The sequence below is a fragment of the Rhamphochromis longiceps genome, linkage group LG14 (assembly GCF_057381845.1).
Source record: "Rhamphochromis longiceps isolate RC_006_pf linkage group LG14, R_longiceps_female_GT1.1, whole genome shotgun sequence".
NCBI classification, from domain to species: domain Eukaryota; kingdom Metazoa; phylum Chordata; class Actinopteri; order Cichliformes; family Cichlidae; genus Rhamphochromis; species Rhamphochromis longiceps.
This window is the reverse complement of record NC_140570.1, coordinates 22,443,341-22,468,058: the sequence shown is the minus strand read 5'-3', so window position 1 is coordinate 22,468,058 and position 24,718 is coordinate 22,443,341. Positions and strand designations below refer to the sequence as shown.

The following is a 24,718-nucleotide window of genomic DNA, read 5'->3' as shown; positions in this document are numbered from 1 at the left end:
CTCATATCATCAATACTGTACCAGTGTGTGTTTATATATTAAGAATGGCATGTCATTGTCTTGTATTATTTACCATTGTTTTTGTTTTTGCACATTATACCAGTTTGTGCTTTGATACTGTCACTCTAAATAAAAGCAAATTGTATAGAGTTAGATATGAAAAGAGGAAGAAAATGGCTGTTATATTTCATTTTGCATTCCTGTACATGTATTTTGTTCCAAAGGATTTGTTTACTTATGTGAATAATTCAGTGAGCAGTGCCATATGTTTTTGTTTTTTAGATGTTTTTTGGAAGAGCGTTTGTTGGTATAGATGTGTACCTGTTGGTCTCCGAAGGCAAAATGATGCGGTATTGCTTGTGTTAATCTGTCCTCTATGCTTCTTCAGCCTCATCAGGCCTCAGACTCTGAGCTTGATGCTAACCAGGGGTATTTCAGTTATCTGCCAGAAGAGGGAGCTGTTGTTCCACACGGCTGCATTGCTTCTCAACAGTAAAAAGCTTTTTTTTTTTTTTTTTTTTTTTTTTTTTTGTTTAAATTTTAAAGGTTTTTAAAGCTCATATCAATTTGGAAGTATGCACAGTGCTGTTAATAAAATGACAAGCAAAAGCCTTCAGGTGTCTCTTTCCTCTGTTTACACATATATTCATATTTAGCTTTGTATTCCTTAAAACAAAACAAAAAAAAAACTAAAACTGGGGGGGAAGTCATTTCCCGTGTGTAGCTCCAGTCAGAGTGCACAAGCTTCAGTGATTTTCTTGACTCGGCTGCCATTTGGCAATAACCTTTTAAGGTAAAACTAAATAGAAATTTGAATTTCATCCTTTGGCTCAGGCAGGAGTGGCTGAGAAGACTCTAAACAAGTTAACAGCAAAGCAGATGAAACTGAAAAAGAGCAGTGAGTGATCAGAACTGCAGACCGATTCAGTGCTTTGGTGCCATTTTAATAGTTGATACTCTTGCATTTTCCATTGTGATGCATTTGGTAATTGCATTAAAACCCAAAATGTGATTTGGCTGCCCGACCAGTAGATCACATGACCAATCATCAAATAAAACTTCAATGTAACCTAATAAACTTGCCTACTGTTTGTAAAGGGACTGCTAAGGATAATCTGCTTATTCATGCCTGCTTTGGTGTGGATGTTAGAAGTAGGCACTTTATAGGCATCCACTGTCCATGAACTCCCCTTTTAAATTCATTCAGATACTAATCGGTGTATATTTCTTTGATAGAACCCCTTGACTTAAAAACAGAGTCGCACATTACTCATTTAATGCTGGAAATTTAATTCACGCCATGTTCAGCAGCTATATGTTTTTAGTTGTGTGCACAAATGCCACACTGTCATGTTTAGCAGACCTACTGTGCAATACCTACAACTCATATTACTAATGTTCATTAACAATAATATTTGACTATTTGCCAGTTATCTGTGAGACAACATCCAAGGAAAAAAATATATATATTTTTGGTAAAACCAGTAAAGAACAATTTCTATTTCTACCTAAAATTCACAAGGCTCATTATTTAAAGTGGACCTGTTATGTTTAGTTTCTGCCTCCACATTTTTATTATTAGAGGAGAACTGAATGACTCCCTGCTCAAAATTATCCTCATTTACATCAAGTTGCACTTTGTTCATCAAGAACAAGGGTGTCGAACTCATTTTGACCAGTTAAATTTGCTCTTTCCGTCAGTGTAAAGAAGTTTATTGCACATTTAATCCACAAGAAATTTTAATATAAGAAAAGAATTGCAATTATAATAAAACATGTCCGTTATTCTACATGATTTAGCCACAATGCTCCTTTGGGCTTATATTTTATCTTAATGCTGGTATCTCAAGACTGTCCTATATTTATAAAATGGAAACATTTAGTCGATTGACAGTATGTCTGTGTACCTGAAATGATCGTTATGTGCTTCCAGTATCAATCATTCTCCAGATTGTTCTTGACAAACTTCAGTCTGGCCTGAAAGTGTAATTTGAGTTTTTCTTGGGCTGAAAACTCGCAGTGCATCGCTGTGCAGGGCTCCAGTGATGTCTTTATCTTCCTACCTCTGTCAGGCTCGTCCTGTACTCTGTGGCTCTCTTTGAATTTTTTTGATGACACTTCCCAGTGGTACCTTTTATATAACCGATTTCTTTTGTTTTTAAGCATGATATTTTCTCAAGTGACAGCTCAAACCCATCCTAATGATTTTACACTGTGTGTAAATTGGAAGGTAACCAAGTTTTAACTTGTTTTTAAAGGTTTTGACCATTACAGAGTAGAGGCACAGCAGTGATTTGTAGTATGGCTAAATAAAAAAGGTCATATTTTTATGTCAGCAGACACATTTCCAGTTATGTTCATTTAACAGTCCATTTTTATTTGGTAGAATTTCACAAAAAAAACTACAAACAATCAGATTTGTTAAATATGTTATAATGTCTTCAGTGATATTATAACACATTTTATCTTTCAGTCTTTAAAAAGGCATTATACATTGAACAGTGGTCACACGCATCAACAGCAGAAACAAAACAGAGGCTTAACTGTCTTCAAACATGATTTGCATATGCGGAGTCACAGTCAGTCCCCTCTTCTCAGTAGTGAAGTCTAGTCTAGTTACCGAAATGAAAAAGAAAGGCTCTGGTTACATTTAAATGAGGAGTGGTTGATGTTTTAAGGCATCAAGGCTGAGGGGCATTCTCATGCCTCTCTGGGACACAACAGTTTTCAACAGTGTTTCAAGTTTTGCTCGATACATGAATTTCTTCATTCGTCACACAGAAATGTCTTTTTCTTATAAAGAAGGAAACATCATGCCGTGAACCCATGTGTATTCACCAAACACCAATACTCTCCAAGTTTAAAATTTCAAAAGAAATGATTACAGAAGTGAAGCATGTCATGAACGTATAGAACGATGAAAGATGGTGGCTCCTTCCACAACAACAAAGCCTGCATGAATCACCAAAGAAATCAGTGCGCTGAACATTAAATATAACAATAAAAAAATGGCTTCGAATGTAGATTCTAAGGCATCGGTCGTTTATAACTGGACTGCATAACATAGTCAGATTTGTTCACCTGCCTCACAAAATGACTAGTTAATATACTTTATACTCCGCAGGTTGTGTGAAAGTTGAGTGTTAGAGGAATAGATATCAAAATAATGTGAAAGGTACGCGATTCAAATTTTTCTTTCAGAGCCAATATTTGGTGAAGCTGTGAACTGGCTGTAGAGGTGAGGCATCGCTAGAGCTACAAAAACAATTCAGTGTAAAGACAAAATAATAAAAACAAAATATCTACTTAAACTCTCCTTGCTATCTTCCTTAAAAAACACAAAACCCCACCACACTATCTTGTCTTGCTTTTTTCTCTTTTCCCCCACATTGTGTTACTTTAAATAAAGAAATATATACATAGATAATAATATGTACATTAGCTCAGCTGTTTCAGGCTGCTCTTCGGTGACTGAAGGGGCTTGAGGTGATGCTTTTTGGGGTATAAAAATAGTCCCTTGTCGGCTTTGTGCTCTAATTATTGTTCTGTGGACTATCAGCAGTACACTGTGAGGAGAACCTGCGGCATTCCTTGGGGTTGAAGGGAGATTTCTTAGTTCTGAAATGAAACTTTCCAACCTTCTTCATTAAAGCTCGAGATGCATTCCAACAGAGGAGCTGGCACGTAAAGGGCAGAAAGAGAAAAAGCCATAGCTTGGAATAACTTCATTTGTCCTGATAGTCACGATTGGAATAAAAAGCTGTGGGTGCTTGAAGGCAGCAGCGGGGCCTGAGGCTGAGAGGGGAGAACGGGAGCAGCCGTCGGTGTGTCACCTCCTCACTTTCACGCGTGCAGACGCTCATCGGTCTTTACTGCAGAGAGCAAACAATCACAAAAGAGAAAGTTTGGGTGGGGTACTGGTAAGTTTGATATTCAGTAGAAAGACTATTCGATTTAGCGAGTTCAGTTCAGGATCAGATATGTACTTGGTCATTTGGTTGTTGCTTTTCTCCGTTGACCCCAAGGAGAATCGCCTCCTCTGTGTTGTCGCTTTTCATCTCCACCACAATGTTATCTTTGCTGGACTTCCTCTTACTGCTGCAGGGTCAAGAACAAGCCATAGTTATAACTGAACCTATCTGAAGCTTTATGCATTGTACCTGCTCACATAACAGGGGGCGTCACTTCGTGTGTCCTTTAAAGCCACACAAAAAATAATAAAATGAGTATATATATGTACACATTCATCAGTAAGTGTATTGATTTTACCATGTACTCCCAGTGCTGCTGAATATTTCTGGAAATCACAACTGCACATTAAAAAAAACTTTAAACTTCATCCATTTAATGAAGGGTCTGGGACTGACAGCCACCGTGTTTTTTAAGCATTTTCTGCTTCATGTGTGTAAACATGAATGTTTGTATTACTGTAATTTTACAGCATGGCTTTGGTAGTGTTACGAAGACACAGGTTTATTACTAAAGTACTTTTGGCAGGTGTATCACTAATATCACAAAATTCAAATTATGCCTGCAACGATCGATCGAGTAATTCGAGGGATTCAATTATAGCAAAAGAAAAGCGAACTTTATAGCTGCTCCATCCACTGCTTTGTTTTACACAGAGAAAAATCTGCAGTAAACTTCATCAAGTTGATGATGATGAGATGATGAGATAGCCTTTATTTGTCAGTTGCAGGTATTTTGCCCACAACCGAGTTGTATTAAAATGTGCAGATGATCTATGTTTAAACGAACCATGTCTGATACCATGTTTAAACGAACGGTAGCCGCCCTTTTTACATGGAGGCGATACCTGCAGCAAACAGGGGTGAGTCTACACGGGGGGGAATAGGGTGTAATAGACCCATTGATTTTTTTTAAAGTCTTTCATAACATTTTTCAGACTGAAAGTGAAATAATATAAAATATTGCGTTAATATTTAAAAATATAAAACAAAAGCTTTTTTCACAAGCCAACAGAAATGTACACGGGCCAGTAAAGGTAAATTTTTTATGCCTTAGTTTGGATTTCATACATATCTTATTTTATTGACTTCAACTGTACTTGAGATTATTTATATTTTTTGCATTTAAGAAAATGTTTTCTTTAGTAATTAAATTTAATATAGCAGGTCATCAAAGGCTTGTTTTCTTTCATATTTTTCTGACACGTTTGCATTAAAACATTGCAATTTCTAAAATGGAAACCAATGAGCAGTTCGTTTAGAAAAACCTGTGTTTTTTTATTGCTCATATTAATTATTGCTCAGAAAAGTATTTCTTATCTGACTACTGGATCAATCAATTGAATAATTGATAGATTACTCAGTTACTAAAATAATTGTTACCTACAGCCCTAAATTAAATATCACTTTTTACCAGAGAGCAACCTTTACACACTCTGGCTTTAGGAACAACACACCTCACAACTTTAACATTTAATGTTTTATGTTATTAAGTGCACTTTTGAATCAACTGTGAACACAAACTGTATCTAAAAGATGGATATAGACACCCTAGTTGTCGCCCCCTGCAGGCTATTAGAGAGAATGCAGCTTAAGGCACTTCCTGACTGGCTTCTCCTTTTAGACACTTTTATATCAAAGGGTCATCTATCATCTGTCTGCTTTCCCAGGAGTTTGGCTGCTAGTCTTTTCTTTTCATCACTTCCTTTTCCCCATGCTGTAAAACTCAATGCAGACATCATTGTTCTAGTCCAATCATCTTTCTGCCAATCAGCCTCCACTCTGCATACCTTAAATTGCCCTGCTCATCTCCCTTGTGCAATCAACCTCTTCCCCATCGCTGCCTCACACAAGTCACTCAACCTAAGCCTAGACCAGGGGTGGGCAACTCCAGGCCTCGAGGGTCGGTGTCCTGCAGGTTTTAGATATCACCCTGGGTCAACACACCTGAATCAAATTATTAGTTCATTACCAGGCCTCTGTAGAACTTCAATACATGTTGAGGAGGTAATTTAACCATTTAAATCAGCTGTATTGGATCAAGGACACATCTAAAACCTGCAGGACACTGGTCCTCAAGGCCAGGAGTTGCCCACCCCTGGTCTAGACTCTGGGGGGTTCTGCCCTAATTCCTATCACTGCTGGGATTTCATTCGGCTGTGATGGGCCATCGGAGTCTAATCACAACATAGCATAACTGAATTTTCTACATCGATGCATCATGTTCAGTTCTTTCTAATGGTCTAGAACTACAATACTGTGATACAGTCCAGCCATAAAATCACATTTTAATGTCTCCTTATGTGGACACATTGTGTGTTTATGCATGGAACTGCTGTCATTGCACTTACAAGTCTTGCTTGCCAGATCGGCCGCAGATCCTGCCCTTCTTGTACAGGAAATAGAGCACGCTTCCCAAGATAGCCAGAAGGAAGATGGCGATGATGATGATTGCGATAACAAAACCTTTGCTCTCTATTGGAGAAGAAGCACAAAACACCCACAGCTTTACTTACTGCACCCGGATTTTGGAATAGAATGACAGCAGGAGACAGGAGAGTCTGATACAGGTGGAGATACAGTTTGCAATGCGCCTAAAGAGAGTGTGGCAGTAGCATCATTCAGGTGACCCTGAAAGATAAAGAAACGAAGTGGCTGTTTATCAGGGCTGCAGGAGCAGCAGTGCTTTTACAACATGCGCAGGAAGAGGTGAAGATGATGAACAACCCAATGACGCTTTGATGTTTTGTTCATCACCAGGGAGGGTTCTCGTGAAAGCTAGGAGGCGAGAGAGCGAGAAGTGTGCTCACAGAGAAGTGGAAGGAAGGCGGTAGAGAATCTGCAACAGCAGAGTGATGTACAAACCTTTCTTGATATTTGGTGATTTGGTGGGCGTTTGAACTGAGAAAAACCAAATGAACACAGGAATCAGTGGGCATATGCACATAAATACTTCATATAATACTCAAACACAGTTTAGATCAGGGACACGTGGCCCACTTTGATCTTAAGTGGGCTGGACCAGTGAAATGCCTCTTTCACATTTAATCTCCGAGATGTCTTACATATGCAGTTTCAACATTCAGATTTTCAATGACAAACGTTTAAATGACAAATGTTTAAAATTGCAGAGAAAGATCTGGCAGTTGATTGCCCAGTGATATGAATGGCAATGGAAGCGGTCTTTATGAATAGGAAAAGCTGTAAAACTTGAAAATACAGTTAAAAGTTCAAAAGCTCCTCCTTTCAAAGTTGTCCATTGGGCCAGATTGAAGTCTTTGCTGTGTCAGCTCTGGCCTGCGGGCTTATGGTTGACACCCCAGGTTTGTGTTGCTGATGTTCAGCAGAGTCCTGAATAAATGTTTTATTTCAGAGGATCTTATCAGTGTTTTGAATCGAAACATCAACTTTGATATGCAAACTGCGGTCAGCAGCAGAAGAGTCATTTTCCAGAGGGGCCCTGTTTAATCCCGTTTATCAACGCTTTGGGAGAAACGTGGACTCAGAGCAGTTTTCCTCTGAGGGGCTGAAAATTTCCTGGTGTGACATATAAACAGAGAGCAGACACAGAAAAACACAAAGCAGGACCCATAATGGGAGTCAGGAGACTCACTCTGAGTGCATTTAAAGCATCGGCTTTAAATGCACTCAATGATGAGAGTCACAATGATGCATGTACGTGTGTGAACCTTTCTCTTTTTATTTCCACATCATTTGCAAGCATGACTTCATTCTCAAACTTTAAGACTACATTAAAACAAAACGTCTACATTTATAATAACCCAACACGCAGAACAGCAGTCGTGACAATAAATTAATAATTAAGACACCCTGTGACAACAACAAACCTCACTTTTAATGACCTATCTATCATACCACAGCGGTAACTAAGGCCTGCAGGTGTTTCTGAGTTTGCATCACGCCTCCTTGCTCTTATCCTTTCTTTCTGACTTACAGAAAAAAAACTGCCCCACAAGACTAAATAAAAGAAAGTCTGGAGACTCTGAATTTGCTGGTTATAAGCTTTCAATTCAATCAGTTCCATTCAGTTTTATTTATTTATTGCCAATTCACAACAACGGTCGTCTCAAGGCACTTGATTCTGCAAAGTAAAGAGCCAACAATCAGCAACAGCCACCTGCCGTGACTGGGTGTAGGCTGAACGGGAAGAATAGAGGGGAAAAAGAACGGGAGAACATAGAGAGGGTAGACAAAAGTTACAGCATGCAGCAGTGGCACATAAATGCATCAGGAGTGAAAAAAGGTGTGTGGAGAAGATCAAGCCCTATCTAAACTTTAACAAAAAGATTAATCCTAATGTGAAAATGATGGAGGGCGTCTGTCTCCTGAATCCAAACTGGGAGCTTTTTGATAAATGAACTACCTATTTCTGTCAACCAAGTTTAATTATGCATTTTGTAGCTGATTTAATTGCACGGTGGTCTTACCTGGGTCATTGACATAGTTAGTTGATGTGTTTTGTGTAACTGAAAGCAGGCAGAGGCACAGAGAGGAGGTTATTTGGGTCACTACACAGGGGCGCACATTTAACATCACAGAGGTTAACAGTGTCAAAAGGTCTGTATAGGTTCTCAGTCATCAAGGACATGCGAGCTATGAGTTCTTAAAAAGAAGGCAAATGGACTTGTGTAGCTTCACATCTCATCCAAGAGGCTTCTTCAGTTCTGAAACAACTGGCAGAGATTTAAACCCCACTGGGAATTGTCTCCTTGGAGGTTGAAATACCTGGGAAAGGATATCAAGACTGTGTGCCAATTTATTTAGAACTGAAGAAGCCTCTTGGATCAGAGTCGAAATGTCTTCCCAAACCTAAAGAAGTCCAATTGCTCTTTTTAAGCACTTAAGACATCAGTGTGAAAAAACAACAACACAGTGAGGAATATGAAAAATCACAGACAACACATTACAACACTTGGCAAAGCTCAGCATCTTTAGATCAAAGTCAAAACACACAGAGACATGGATGTGAACGGGGGGGACACGAGTAAAAGGGAAAAGTGAGGGGACTTTAATTTATACAGCAACAGTTCTTCAAGGTGGTTTATGTAGGACCCAACAGTGCTAGAGAGAAAACCTCAACATCAGAGGATTCCCCATTAGCACTCGGCAACAGTGGGAAGGAAGAACTCCTTTTTAACAGGAAAAGGTGCAAATGCAGCCAGTAAGTTCAAAGAGAAGAGAAAAAAGAGAGAGAACAAAACACAAGCTACAGGAGAGAACTGACAAAACTTAATAACATGCATTAGAGACATATTACGGGAGAAATGCTCAGTGCATCATGGGAGGTCTACCAGCAGCCTAAATCTATTGCATCATGAATAAGGGATGTCTCAGGGTTCACCAGATCCAGCCATAACTATAAGCTTTATTAAAAATAAATGTTTGAAGCCTCGTCTTAAAATGAAATAAAGCCTCATAGCGGATTTGAGTTCCATGTCAAAAATCAGGCACAGCAGAATGACTGTGATCTTACCGGTGTCATTGATAAAGGTAATGTTTGTTGATGGTATGGTAGTATTGGTAGTTGATGTGTTGTATATAACTGAAAGCAGGTAGAGAGGATGCGACTTCTGTTATCACACAGGGGTGCACATTAAACATCACACGGGTTAACAGTGACAACAACACAGAGTGAAATACAATCACTGACAACATGTTGGAGCGTTGTTTTAACTCAGCCACATTGGAACGTATTTATTTTTGCCATGTTTTAAGGTCATGCCAAAGCATCTCCATCTGAATTCAGTCTGGACTTTAAGTAGTCCGATCCTAAAGCTTCACCGTGTGAGTCATTCAGAGGTGGACTTGCTGGTGTGCTCTGGATCATGGTCCTGCTGTATAACCCAGTTGCTCTTAAAAACTGCATGTTGTTCTTACTATTTTTGTCTAACATTAAAATTTGTTCGCTGATTTGAAACATTTGATAAAAATATACTTAAAATAAATCTAGAAGGACAAAATACGGTTTCAGAGCAGTGTACACAGACATATTCAGTTCAATTTTAACAACAATAATATACAAAAAAATGCCAGTGATCAGATTCTCCATGAATAAACACTTGGCAACAGTGACATGTGGCAGTACCAGGCTCAGGGAAAGGCAGCCGGTGGGAGGGAAAAAAGAGAAAAAAGGGGAGAACAAAACACAAACTACAGAAAAGAGTTGACAAACATTAATAACATGCAGCAGTGACAGATAAAGACACGGGGAAGGATAAAAGGGGATTGAAGAAAAAATGTTCAGCGCATTGTGGAAGGTCTATCAGCAGCCTAAAATTATTGCAGCATAACTAAGAGATGGTTCAGGGTGACCAGATCCAGCCATAACTATAAGCTTTATTAAAAATAAATGTTTGAAGCCTCGTCTTAAAATGAAATAGAGCTCTACAGCGGATTTGATTTCCATGTTAAAAAAAACAAAAAACAGGCACAGCAGAGTAATCGTGATCTTACCTGTGTCATCGGTTATAGTATTGGTTGATGTGGTAGTGGTGGCTGTTGGTGTGGTGTGTACAACTAAAAACAGTTAGACGCACAGACAGGAGGTCATGTTTGTTACTACACAGGGGTACACACTAAACAGCACAGGTACAAAATGACAGCAACAACACAGAGTGAAATATTCACAGTCACAACAACAGGTTACGGCACTTGGCAGAGCTTAGGCCATTTAGATGAAGAGAAAACCCAACAATAAGAGGATTGCCTATGAGCAAGCATTTGGTGACAGTGGGAAAGAAGAACTCCTTTTTAACAGGAAGACTGCCAGCAGAAACCGGCTCAGGGAGGGGCAGCCAGTGAGTGTAAAGAAAGAGAAAAGAAGGAGAGCATGAAGAGCCAAGAACAGAACACAAAGTATAAGATATAAGACAGACAAAAATCAATAGCATGCAGTAGTTACATATAAACACACAGGGAATGAAAAGAATGTAGAAATGCTCAGTGCATCATGGGAGTAACATTAGTCTCAGCCGATAGCAGCACAAGTAAGGCATGGTTCATGGTCGCCAGTTCCAGTTATAATTATGAGCTTTTTCAAAAGGAAATGTTTGAAGCCTCGTGGTAAAAACAGAGAGTGTGCCTGTCTCGCAAATTCGAGCTGGGAGCTTTCTGACAAGTTAGAAATCTCTCTTTCCCAGTCAAATTTAATTTTGCATTTAGCAGCTGGTTTCATTTGCATGATGAAAAACAGGCACAGCAGTGTAACTGTGGTCTTACCTGTGTCACTGGATATAGTAGTGGTTGATCGTGTGGTAGTGCTGATTGTTGGCATGGAAGTGATTGTTGTTAATGTGGTGTTTAAAACTAAAAGCAGGTAGAGGCACAGAAAGGACGTCATTTTGTTATTTACACATGGGTGCCCATTAAACGACATGTGGGTTACCAGGGTGAAGAATGTGAAAAACAACAACAAAAAATATAAAGATTGAACAATCACAGACAAGACGTTACATCATGTGGCAAAACTCAAGACCTTTAGATGAAAATGAATAGAGACATGAGGGGGGAGGGACATAGGTAAAAGTGGCAAGTGAGGAGAACAAATAAAAACATGCAGGCATGTTCGGTTCGTTTTTATGTAAAGTGCTATTTCACAACAGTCGCCTTAATATTAGAGAGAACAACCCAACAATGAGAGGATTCCCTTTGAGCAAACACTTGGCGACAGAGGGAAGGAAGAACTCCCCCGTGGTCAGAATGGAGGGTGAATGGAAAGAGAAGAGAAAAAAATAGGGAGACAAAACTTTGGAAGAGAAATGACTAAAGTTAATGACATGCAGTACTGACATATAAACATATCAGGAGTGAAAAGAGGGGAGTGGAAAAGACCTGGTCAGTGGACCTCATGAAGTCCACCAACAGCCTGAGCCTACAGCAGGATAACTGAGGACTTTTCCAGGATCACCTGTTTTATGAACAAGGCTCGAAGCCAAATCTTAAAAGCAGAGTCTGTCTCCTGAACCCGCTGTTTACCAATATTTCATAGATGAAGGCCTTTATGTCTAGCTTAATTAACTGATTTTTGTCATGTCGTTTGATAAATACAACTCAACATCATCTGCGTAGCAGAGACATGTAGACACAGAAGAACTCCATAAGTAACTTTTCCATGTAAGAAAGAATCCTTGTTTGTATTAATAGCTGGAACAGAAAACTAACAGAAATATATGATTCAAACAAAAGCAGTGGATTTCGTCGAATGCAGTGGTGTCCGTAGAAAAATCTTGTGATCAGCCATCTATGATGAGCCATCTGCGCTAAGATGAACTCTAAACTCTGTGACGAACCTGACTGAACTACTAACTACAAAGATTGCAGAAAGGAAGCACAGGCTGCATGAACTCACTGGTTTTGATGTTGAACTCCACCACTTTAGAGCCAAAGTCATTGCTGGCATTGCAGAAAACTTTCACATTGGAGGTGATCTTGAAAGTGACCACACTCTGAGCGCCATCTTCAGTCTCTGTTTGCAATGCATTTAGGTTCTGCAAAAAGGACAGTTAAAGACAGAAATAGAAAAGTAGATCCAAGAGCAAACAGGTGAGAAGACAGTTGAGCACAATATTGATATAGACTTCCAAAGACTAAAGGTTTGCATGCCCATCATCATCGTGAAGGTAAACTAGACATTAGCTAGTATTAGCTCTGTCAGTCCAATCAAATTTATTTCTAACTCTGTAAAATCCAACCAGTAGTGGCGCAACGGATCACTGTTGATCCGTGATCAGAACCGAAGATTCGAAAAAGAAAAAAAATATGTGTATGGTGGGCGTGGTCAGTCTGTCTGCAATAGTCATGGCCAACGCTAGCACTCCAAGTGAAAGAGCAGAGGAGTTTGCGGCATTTAAGCAGCCCTTTGCTGCCTAATCTGACCGTGCTAAAGCTGTTACAAAAGCTATTACAAAAGCTATTGGGGTGTTTATAGCTCCAGACATGAGGCCCTATTCCATTGTGCAAAACAAGGGGTTTAAACATATGATAAACGTGCTTGAGCCACGCTATGATATCCCGTTGCGTGTCCACTTCAGTGACAAGATCGTTCCAAGCATGTATGAGCAGGAAAAGTCAGGCATCTTCTGTTGCCCTAACTACAGATGGGTGGACCTCCAGGGCAACGGAAAGCTACGTGACCGTGACCGCTCATTATATCACAGCGGAGTGGTAGATACAAAGCCCTGTACTGCCCTATATAGCACCTAATTTGTTTTTTATATAATTGCGTGGAATGAGTATTGAGTTGAATGTTCTTTAATGGGCAAAAAAATTAATTTTTCTTGTCTTGTTTCGTTTTTTGCTGATCCGAAAATTGATCCGATCCGTGACTTAAAACCGTGATCTGATCCAAACCGTGAGTTTATTGATCCATTGCACCACTACCAACCAGTGCTGCTTAAATCAGTGAGAATCTGATGTGATGTCAGCTAAATGATAATGTTAGCATGCTAATGCTAATTAACCATTTTTACCATTTTGCTCTAGAACGTTAGCATGCTTTAGTGCTTTTAGCACTAAACAACTGCATAACTGAGGCTGATGGACATATCTAACACACACTTTTAATCATAAAACAAATCACTGCACAAAATATCTCGAGGCACAAAATGTCCGGTAGTTGTTGAAACATTTTGTTCAATTTTCCTGCATCTGTATTGCTAATCTGTTCAGAACTTGCTGATTTGTGGTTACTAAGACTATTAAAACTGTTCAAAAGTGAAGACCATACTCTACTAATGTGAAGTCTCACCCACAGTCCACCAGCCAGCTCTTTTTTAATCGTGTGCCGTAAACGGCAAAATACCACAACAGTATTGAAAAGAAAATGCATTTAAGTTAAGTTTAAAATTCAAGTTAAAAATTGTGTTCCACTATTTGTCCCACTGGACGCATTTATCAAAATGGAGGTCCGGAGGACTTTGGATCAACCTGTTGAAGTCACAACTGGAATAAGCAGATCTCTGTTGCGGCTGTGACTAAGCCGAGAATGAGAAGCTTCCCTCTGCTGTACCTTCCCATCAGAAGTTGTCCACATAATTGTGGGAGCAGGAAACCCTGTGGCACTGCAGGTCAGATTAACAGTTGTCTCATAAGTCTCCACTTCTTGGACATCTGGCCCCAAAATCTGTGGCGAACCTGCAGAATGAGTAGCAAGAAATACAACCTTATGCAATAACTATGCAGTCACAAACTTTGGACATGGTCTCATTTAAAGAAAATACAACTCACCCTTAACATTGACTTGAAGTGTGCTGCTGGTTTTCATCCCCTCCATCTCAGGAACGGTCACAACGCACTTATACATCCCTGCTGTTTCTAACGTTGCGCTCTTCACACTCAAAGTGTTGCCTTTTGACACCAACTTTTCATTCTAGACAAAGGTGAACAAAAAAAGCTTGTTTGACTCAACACGTTTAAATGAGCATCTAAGTACTGGGTGAAATAGGTGTTAGAGGCCTCTAGTCAACCTAACTGCTGGTACGACTCTGCCACAGTGTGAAATGATTGTTTTCTAGGTGCATCTTACTTGTTACTGTTAGACAAGCAGTTGTATTGTATATATGTATGTATCTATGTAACCTTAAACCAGGTTGTGGATGTCTGGAGAGAAGACAGGGCATTGCAGCTGGCCTTCAGCTCCTCTCCTTCCATCACCGCAATGCTGTCTTTAGGCGTTATAACAGCAGATTCAAGGTCTGCACACACAGACAGAGAAACAAGGCATACAAGTCAAACAGAGAACCTACTGGTAAAATGTATTTGATGAAAAACTCATCCAGAGTAAAACACTTACAGTTAACCGACACCTTAGTACTCCCTGAGATCGCCTCAAAGTTATCCGTTTCCTCAAAGGTGCACTCATAAACTCCACCGTCTAAACGCTTCACATTAGTCCGCACCATTGTCTTGTTCTCCACAGAGTATTCACTCTGCAAAGTTCAAGATTAACTTTAATGTCCTCAAAGTGCTCAGGAAAACATCGAATTGCAACCATTTCCACATAAATGAGGAGTATGGAAGTGCTGATTTTCTTACATTTTGGTGCTTAATTGTGGTGATTGAGGATGGATAGTTGCCATTGTTATCGCAGCGAAGCTCAAGTGTGTCCCCTTCCTTGATTTTGCCCTTTGGTGACTCCACCCAAATATTTACTTCAGTGGGGAGATCTAAAACACAGAGAGATGAATTCAAGATTAAACTGCAAACCTGAACTATCCTTAAAAATAGGAAACTGAGGCCTGTCAAATCATCCATCCATCCATCTTCATCCGCTTTATCCGAGGCCGGGTCGCGGGGGCAGCAGCCTAAGCAAAGAGGCCCAGACCTCCCTCTCCCCAGCCACCTCCTCCAGCTTATCCGGGGGAATGCCAAGGCGTTCCCAGGCCAGCTGAGAGATATAATCTCTCCAGCGTGTCCTGGGTCTGCCCCGGGGCCTCCTCCCGGTGGGACATGCCTGGAACACCTCACCCAGGAGGCGCCCAGGGGGCATCCTTGTCAGATGCCCGAACCACCTCAGCTGGCTCCTTTCGATGTGGAGCAGCAGCTGCTCTACTCTGAGCCCCTCCCGGATGGCCGAACTTCTCACCCTATCTCTAAGGGAGAGGCCATCCACCCTTCGGAGGAAGCTCATTTCTGCCGCTTGTATCCGCGATCTCGTTCTTTCGGTCACTACCCACAGCTCGTGGCCATAGGTGAGGGCAGGGACGTAGATCGACCGGTAAATTCAAAATTTACCGGCCTGTCAAATCAAATTAAGGAAAATGTTATTAGTATAATATCCTATAATACTTGAACAATAGTGTTATTTTAACTTAGTGAACTTCATGAGAAACTATAGCATCCATTTCCACTTCAAAATATCAAAACAGATCCATTAAGAAACTTCTTGTAGTTTGTTTCTAGTTTTTCTAGTTTGGTGTGCAAGAACATTGCATGAACTGGAAACCAAATGCAAGCCAGTTTGGTTTCAATTGGTGAAACTCACAGTATACAGTGATGTTAATGTGCTGACTCTCGGTCATCTTGGTCGCTCCAGGGACAAAGTAGATGACTTCGCAGTAGAACACTGCATCTTTGTGCTCCTTCTTAACTTTCATTGTCAGCTCACTCTGGACTGAGAAAAGACCACTCGATTCAATAGTGGTGCTGGAGGTTACAACCACCTCTGAAAGAAATAAAAATACTGTAAACATAAAAGAACAGGACAGACACAAACTGAAACAGCTAAGGCATTCCAGTTTTAAATATCAATCTGCCTTACCACGTGGAGTATTGCGAAGCGGCATGTTGTTTCTGTACCAAGTAATATTTGGCTTTGGGTATCCGTTTTTGACCCTGCAAGACCCAATCTAGTGGGAGAGGGGGTAGGTAAGGAAATTCAAATGATAAAATTGCATCCTCGCATTTTGTAATTTTAGTCTTTGATGTTTGTGATCGCCAAAACCTTTTCACCTTGGATGGAGCTTCTTCATTTACTGATATCCCTGTTTCCACTGCCTCAATTGTAGGAAAGGTTGGTGATTCTGCACAAGACGTAAGAAAGGATAAGAACTAGAAAAGGAAGCATTTAGAAAGAAACAATCATAGATTCTGATAGCTAAAAATTTCAGAAATATTGTAACACTATAGGTATGTTAATACAGTGAGTTCCATAATTTGTTGGACAAAGACACAATCTCTGCCTCCGGACACAGTGGACTTTAAATCGAAAAATCCAAATGCGATTTGAAAGCAGTTTTTAATTTAAGAGGTTTTGCAAAGTAATTGGACCTAAATTGGACAAAAAAAAAGGTAATTGGCCAGGAAAACTGGTAAGCAGTTTCATGAACAGGTGAGGTCTGTTCCATCTTCTTTTGTTTTTCTTCCAAAGCAAATGAAGCAGATACAATATCTGAAGTTGATCCGTTAACTTGTAGCAGCAGCAGTAAGAAATATATGGAAAATATGGAGCAGCATACATTAAGAGAGGATACTGATGACTTGCTTAATGAAAACAACCGTTTCAGTGCGAGAGAGCAGACAGCATAGAAAATGCAATAAAAGCTTTCAGAGTCTTACTAAACACTTGGAGCTGGGTTCGTCCCTCTGCTTCCTCAGGTGTGAGAGTTTTGATGACACAGATAAACTCCAAGTTGTCCCTCACTCCCACATCTCTGATAGCCAGCACAGCAGCGGTTCCATTGACGTTCAAGCTGATCCGATGCGTGAACAGTGTGTTTTGTTCTGCAGCCTCATGCATTGGTTCCTTGTTGTAGATTCTCTGTCTCTCCTTATTAGGTGGCACCTAAAGGTCAGAGTTTACAGAATCAAACATCAATCAAACAGAGAAACGTGACACCCATCACACATCTGTGTGTTTCTGTGCACGTTAAGCTTCACCAAACTCACATAGAACCACTGTATGGTGGTGCCGCCCAGGCCCTCGTCAGTTGTAAACATGCAGGTGATCTGAGCCGTCTCTCCAGCCATTACCTCCACTTTGTCCTCCATGTTCACCTCCATTATGGCCCATGCTGAAAAAAATACAATAAATTACCCACCAACATATATATATTTTTAAAAGAACTGACCAGATTATTAAGCAATTCGGTGCTGCACGTACAACTATTATCTACTTAGCTTTAAACTGATCTCTTTTCAAAGTTCTCATTTAAAAGAGGACCGTTACACTCTGACTCACTGACATGACTTCCATTGCATTATTTTCACAGCTCTGTAGCTGTTGTGTAGCCAGCTGCTGTATGACAGTTAGTGGCACAGTCAGCCTTTATGCAAATATAGTTTAAAATGATATGACTGATTCAGCAAACCAGTATAATGCTGCAACAGGGAACCATCAAGCTTCATACCAGGACACACTTTATTCTTTCTGTCTAGCCAGTTAATATGAGTCCTTCCTTTAGTATCCAGCCTACCCCTCTCCCTGCTGTACGCCTAGCCTCCCAGTACTCCCACTACTCCCATGTACTTTCTTCACTACTTCCTGCCTACTTTAAATTTTCTCTACTAACATTCACTCTACCACCAAGTCTCCTTGTCCTCTTTCCTCTCTCCAAGGATACACCAAACAACTTCTTGGCAGAAAAGCATGTGTTAAATGGTAAAATGGTAAATGGCCTGCATTTGTATAGCGCTTTTCTAGTCCCTAAGGACCCCAAAGCGCTTCACACTACATTCAGTCATTCACCCATTCATACACTGGTGATGGCAAGCTACATTGTAGCCACAGCTGCCCTGGGGCGCACTGACAGAGGCGAGGCTGCCGGACACTGGTGCCACCGGGCCCTCTGACCACCACCAGTAGGCAAACATGGGGTTAGTATCTTGCCCAAGGATATTTGGCATGCAGCCAGGAGGCAGCCTGGGATCGAACCACCAACCTTCTGATTAGTGGCTGACCTGCTCTGTCACCTGAGCTACAACCACCCCAGTGTTGGAGAAATTGTTTTTAAATCACATCAAACTTTTTTTCTGGCCCTGAATTTCTTGCATCCATACCAAGATATATGAAATTCGGCAATAACATCCTTATATCAACAAGAACAATGAACGCTTAACCACTAATGGAAATGGACAAGATGGAGATACAACAAACCCCAAACAGGCAAAGAATCAAAAATAAATAACAGGGAAGAAAGTTGTTGCGAGTCAAAAGAAAGAGGGAGATGCTATGACAGGAATGAGAAGCCCACCCATGTCCACATTAATGTGCTGCATTCCAACATGTCACCCTCTCACAGGAAGAAAGGCCCAATTTACAGGCAACATAGTAGCCCCACTGTTCCTTTATGATCTGCCTCTGAAGACCGAGTGGTTTTTCCCCCTTCCAGGATCTCCTGATGTGAGGCATCCTTTAAATCTAAAGGAGGGACCCCCAATTACACTTTACATCCCAGTGTCTCAGCGGATGCTTGAGATGCCAATGAGAGATATAGCCTGGAGGTCATGAGGCTGCCAGGTTTGATTTAATCTTTCCTGAGTGTCTGTGTATTGTGAGCGATGGCAGGAAACATCTTAGTTTATGTCAATCGAAGCTTAAGAGAATGTAAATATGATTCCTAAGTGTCCTGCAATAAGCAGTTTGAGCTTCAGGAACCACTGACAGTTTTTAACCAGATTCATGGTGAGTACATATTTAAAAAGACTAAAATTACATGTGAGTTAAAAATGATACTGTGTGTTATTTATAACAGTTTATCAATCTAGCTATGAGTGCATAGCTTAGCATGTAGCACTGGTAACTTCTGATCAAACACAAACATGGAAAAGTCCACTGGCACAAAGCTGATTTTACAAATGAAGATAAAAAGATACTAAAATAAACATATGAAGTGGTCAAGCTCACAATACAGGATGAAAGCAACAAAACAGCCACACACAAAGCAGCAATGTAAGTTTGTGTGTGTGTGTGTGTGTGTGTGTGTGTGTGTGTGTGTGTGTGTGTGTGTGTGTGTGTGTGTGTGTGTGTGTGAGGAAAACTATGGTCTGAGATCAAAGAATAAAAAAAAGAAAGAAGAAAATCTGCATAATAAATTGCTATAATTACCTAATTATTATATTTCTGGATATATACTAAGAAAAATGAAACTGTTTTAAAACCATTTGCATTAAGGGATACAGTTTCTTGTAATAATCTATTTTTATAACTGATGCTCATGGCGGAAAGACTTCAGCCGCTTTAGTCTCTGCACACCAGTTACTGAGTGTCACGGTCCTGGGTCGGGTCGACCCAGTATTTTGAGTTTCTTATGTTTTGGTTTATTTTGCATTATGGATTAGTTATTCTCTGGTGATACTGTTTTGATTACAATTATATTCTGATTCTTTAGTTATCTGATGATGATGTTGATGATGATTATTTCTGGTTTAGGTTTTGTTATCTTGCCCTTATGTTTGGTTTAGGTTGCCTGTGCTTAGGCTTCTCTGCCCGTATGTCCCTCTGTTTGTCCATGACGTCATTATGCCTGTTTACGAGTCTGTCTCTGTCTGGCGTGTGCTTCCTGTTTTATTTTGTAGGTCTGTGCCCTTTGTCAGTGCGTTCAGCTTTGTGCTCTCCCTGTCTCGTCAGTGTAATCAACGTCAGCCGTGTCTCCCAGCTGTTTCCTCTTTGCTCCGTTCACCTCTTGTATTTAGTGTCTGTGTCTTCCCCTACTCGGTGTCGCATCGTTAACGTCTGTTCACCCTCGCTTCCTCTGTGTGCTCCGTTTGCCAGCCAGCCTTCCTGCCTACTTATTCCGTTCTTCCAGTTTAGTTAGTGTTTTTCTGTTCTGCTTCTTACCAGCAATAAAGCTGTGTGTTTTGAATTACTTCCGCCTCAGTGAGTCCTGCATTTTGGGTCCTCTCTTCCTGCCTGCCCACACTCAGACATGACACTGAGGTATCAAACAGGATTGGTGAAGCTATTTTCGGGCGCACTGATTGGTCATTAAACAGTGATTTCATTCAAGTTGGTCTCTAATCTCAAACACAACCTTCTATGGAGCCAGTTAAGTCTGCAGAATAAGTTACCATGGTGATGTATCACCTTTGTAATAGTGAAGACACAGAGTTAAACCTGAAGTTACCCGGATAAGCCCACATCCTGCTTCTTAGGTGGACTTATTCTTGTTCCTGTAACCTGGACACAGTTCAGCTGTCATCACACAGCTGTCTACTGTTACTTCCATTTATACATAAAAAACAGAGCTTTAAGGCTTTGCTATTTATTGTTAAAGTCACAGTTAAGTCGATGACTGATGAAGCTATGGATTTTATTGGCAGTTGTGATAAATTAGAGACAAATGACACTTCCTTTCCGCTCTGTCATCGCTTCACCCTGCTAGCATTACAAAAATCTATGTGCTGTGATCCAAATGATCAAAGAAGACGATGTAAGCGTCGACACTAAAAGGATATTAAAGGTTTTAGCTTTTAGCTTGATACATTACCGGAAATTTCAGTGCGTTTTTCCCCCCAAACATTTTAAGTAAAATATTGGTGGACACGTGTGGCTGTGCACTCTTTGTATTAATGACAAATCTGAGCATAACTTGCTGAGGCACTCTTAAGTAATTAGAGCTACTACTGCAGCACGTACACCTACGATGAGTGTGGAGCGCAGCACAGGGAAAACTTGGTAAAGCAGTTTTTGTTCCTTCCAAAAGAAAAACTCCAAATATGTATTTTTAGAAAGGACATTATCCTGCGTCCAACATCAAAAGACACTCCATCCAGGAAAAAGTGTCAGATGTGTGGTCTGGCAGTTAAAGTGAATTATCACAACACCAGGACTGTCCACTGATGAGCTCATCACCCACACACATCCCTGCTCCACACCTGTTGTTTCATCTAATCATCATTTCATTGGATAACGCACGTTTACAGTAACAGCTGCCCCCGAGCTAAACCCCTCACTACTGCAACAACAACAAACATACTTCCTTCTCTTCCTCACCTCCTGTCTCTCAACCCCCGCCCCTTTTCTCCCGCTCTGCTGCGTGTTACTGTTTACTAATGGAGCTGGACGGATGCTTTCCTGTTAAAGAAATCCAATTAGTTTCTCCAACATAGACATTTCCTGGCCATTAGCGACGGAAGGACAACGCTGACTCACTCGCAGCACCCCATCCCCGACCTGAGGACTCACCTACAGTAACAACTGGGATTGAGATTGCTGCTGTGCAGTTGAAGCTTTATGTTTTGAAAACTCTTCCCCCATTACGTCTGACAGCTGGAGTGTTTGCTCATGGGAATCTCAATCACATCTCATTAGTAACTTGACCAGTATTCATCTCCACAGTGCATCCATCAGAGAAGCTCCCCGCAATGCATTGGATCGATGCTCTCCTCATGATGAGAGAACGGATATTAGTTGTTGTGCAGCGGATATCAGACTTAAATAAACGTAACAGAGAAAAAGCTGTGCAGCAGAAAGCTGGACCTCTCCACGGTTTCCACTTTGCAAATGATATTCTTTCCACTAACAAGTGTTGAGACAATGATTTCACATACTGATGTTGGTATTATTATATCTAAAATAAATCGATTTCCTTACCAATGTGTTTTCATGTTTTTCACAAATCTTGATGTAGGAAAAGGTCAGAAACTTTACCTGCCTTGTTTCATTCAAGTATCCACTCCGTTTTCCATCATGCAATAGGACCGTCAGTCAACTCTCGATATATTACGTGTTTATTCACTCTTATGTATCAGACCAAGCCATTGAGGAGGCCTCTAAAAATCAGTATGCAGCATGACAGCAATCCCAGAAATAAAGGGACATCCTCAGCAGCAACAAGAACAGGGAGTCCTGCAAAAGCTGACAGAGAGCTGTTCAACTGCTCATTAAAAAAATCTAATCAGCTAATCACATGGAAGTAACTCAATGCATTTAGGCAAGATGGTCAAGATGACCTGCTGAAGTTGGCTGAACGTGGCGTGGTTGTTGGTGCCAGATCGGCTGGTCTTAGTGTTTCTCAAACTGCTGATCTATTGGTAGTTCATGAAACACAACTATCTTTGGGCTTTAGTCTGAAAAAGGGTTTCAGACTTTTTTGGGTGAAAATGTCATTTTGATATCAGAAAACAGGAGAATAGCCAGATAGGAAGGCAGTAACAGTAACTAAAAAAAACAACAACACTTTTTACAACCAAGGTATGCAGAAGAGCACCTCTTAAGGTGCAACATGCTGAACCTTGAAGCCACAGCAACAGAAGACCATATAATGTGCCCCTCCTCTCAGCTAAGAACAGGAAACTGACCTCAACAAAACTGGCCAGCAGAAGATTCGAAAAATGTTGCCTGGTCTGAAAAGTCTCAATTTTTGGATGTTAGGGTCATAATTTGGCATAAAAGACAAGTATGGATCCATCCTTCCTCATATCAACGGTTCAGGCTGCCAGCAGTGATGTAATGGTGTGAAGGATATTTTCTTGGCAAACTTTGGGCCCCTTTGTACAAAGTGACCATCTTTTAAGTGCCACAGCCTATGATCACAGTGTTTCCATCTTCTGATGGCTGCTTGCAGTATAATATTCCTATATAACCATGTCACAAAGCTCAAACCATCTCAAACTGTTTTTCTGAACATGACAATGAGTTCACTGTACTCAAATGGCCTCCACAGACACCAATTCTCAATCCAACAGAGCATTTTTGGGATGTAACGGAAAATTTGGCATCATGGATGTGAAGCAACTGTGTGACGCTATCATATCAATATGGACCAGAATCACTGAGGGATGTTTCCAGCTCTTTGTTGAATCTATGGGGTCTCTGCATCCATCCGGGGTGGCTGTAGCTCATCAGGTAGAGCAGGTTATTGGTTGCTCCAGTCTGCATGCCAAAGTATCCTTGGGCAAGATACTAGCAACATGTTGCTCTGCAGTGCATCCATTGGAGTGGGAATGTTAGATAGAAAGCACTTAAGCAGGTGTGAATGTGGCATGTTGCATAAGGTTCTTTGAGTGCTCGGGTAGAGTAGGAAAGTGCTGCACAAGAACCATGTTTCTCTGTCTTTCTCAGCAATCTTTCATCTCACCTGATCTACTCCAATCTCAGCATGTATAATAATGGGGGATTGGAGCAGTTTAAAGTCGAGTGTGAAGCCGCTGAACAGGAGGAACCCAAAGATGAGATCACTGCTCATCCAGATAATTTCACTAGATCAAAATCAAAACTTAAAAAAGAAAAAAAAAACTGAATGACTGAAATCTACTTTTGAAAATGCCATCATATCAGTGATTGCACTAGTTGTCACAGAAAATGAAAAGTAATTTGTTTTTGGAGTGAAAAAATTTGGACTTCAAATTCAACAATAAATCAAAGCTCAAAGCTTTTTCTTCTTTGTAGGAGGAGGAAAACTGAATTCTGGATCTTACACATCTGCATATGAGAGCTCCATATGTGTGTCAGCACTGATAATCAAGCCTCAAAGAGCTCTCAGTTTGCTGTCTCAGTTTAGCTGTCCCTGCAAAGCACAGTCCATCCCAAAAGAGGGTGCACTGTATTCAAACACAAAATTAGACCCACTTAAAGATAAGAGGCTCACACGGCAGAGGCGCGCAGGATAAGAGACAATAAGCTCAAGAGGAAGTCATGTCAAAGACTCGCAGGAGTCTTTGATTTCATTGTTAACAAAACAATTGGTTGCTATCTGTTACTGTTTGATTAAAAATGCTTCCTGCTGAGCTCTTAGCATCTGTGGATGCTCACCCACACCTACAAAATCTCATTTCTTTCATGCCTCTGACTATGATAACAAGTGCAGGCAATTTTGAATACATACAAAAGTCTAGTTGCTGCTAATCAGCAAGCAAAGTGAAGCCAGGGTGCATTCATTTTAACACTGCAGGCCTCCATCTGACAGGTACAGAGCACAGAAGAAATGGTCCATGTGGTCGTTCAAAGCCTGGAATCTGTTTTACGTTTAGCACCGCGATGGATTCATTGACAGGCCTGAGTCTGCCGCCTGTTTCCTCTGGCAACGAGCCCAGACCGCAGATGATCGCCAAAGGAGAGGGCAGGACGCACAACTTCAGCACATTCACTGGCGTTTTACTTAACGGTCCTGTGCTCTTTTTAAAATGGTGGTCTAGGTGAGGAACAGCGCCCCACAAGGATGGCTTGAAAATCCATCGTTCACTCATTTTTCATCCAAGCTGACACCGAGCCAAAGACAACAAATACCTCACCACACCTACAGACAATTTAAAAAATCAACAGTTACCCAAAAGGAGAAAACTGAAGCACACTC

General features: G+C 40.7%; 1 protein-coding gene across 6 annotated transcripts in view; it reads right to left on the bottom strand.

Annotated features, from left to right (window-relative positions):
• Positions 1-2,361: 2,361 nt before the first annotated feature.
• mcamb (melanoma cell adhesion molecule b) overlaps positions 2,362-24,718 on the bottom strand; it is a 48,028-nt gene continuing 25,671 nt past the window's right edge. The window contains exons 2-18 of one of the 6 annotated variants that reach the window (XM_085379720.1): positions 17,373-17,497; positions 17,043-17,268; positions 16,437-16,507; positions 16,246-16,333; positions 15,970-16,149; positions 15,021-15,151; positions 14,779-14,914; positions 14,565-14,680; positions 14,214-14,355; positions 13,996-14,120; positions 12,337-12,475; positions 10,443-10,505; positions 8,417-8,455; positions 6,834-6,869; positions 6,320-6,443; positions 3,987-4,098; positions 2,362-3,872 (exon numbers count right to left, since the gene is read on the bottom strand). In XM_085379720.1, the coding sequence (XP_085235846.1) occupies positions 3,870-3,872; positions 3,987-4,098; positions 6,320-6,443; positions 6,834-6,869; positions 8,417-8,455; positions 10,443-10,505; positions 12,337-12,475; positions 13,996-14,120; positions 14,214-14,355; positions 14,565-14,680; positions 14,779-14,914; positions 15,021-15,151; positions 15,970-16,149; positions 16,246-16,333; positions 16,437-16,507; positions 17,043-17,268; positions 17,373-17,497 (1,856 nt within the window). In that variant the 3' untranslated portion in view covers positions 2,362-3,869. Of the gene's footprint in view, positions 3,873-3,974; positions 4,099-6,319; positions 6,444-6,833; positions 6,870-8,416; positions 8,456-10,442; positions 10,506-11,207; positions 11,295-12,336; positions 12,476-13,995; positions 14,121-14,213; positions 14,356-14,564; positions 14,681-14,778; positions 14,915-15,020; positions 15,152-15,969; positions 16,150-16,245; positions 16,334-16,436; positions 16,508-17,042; positions 17,269-17,372; positions 17,498-24,718 lie in introns of those variants that run through there. The other 5 variants (XM_085379724.1, XM_085379719.1, XM_085379721.1 and 2 more) reach the window with 5 other exon arrangements.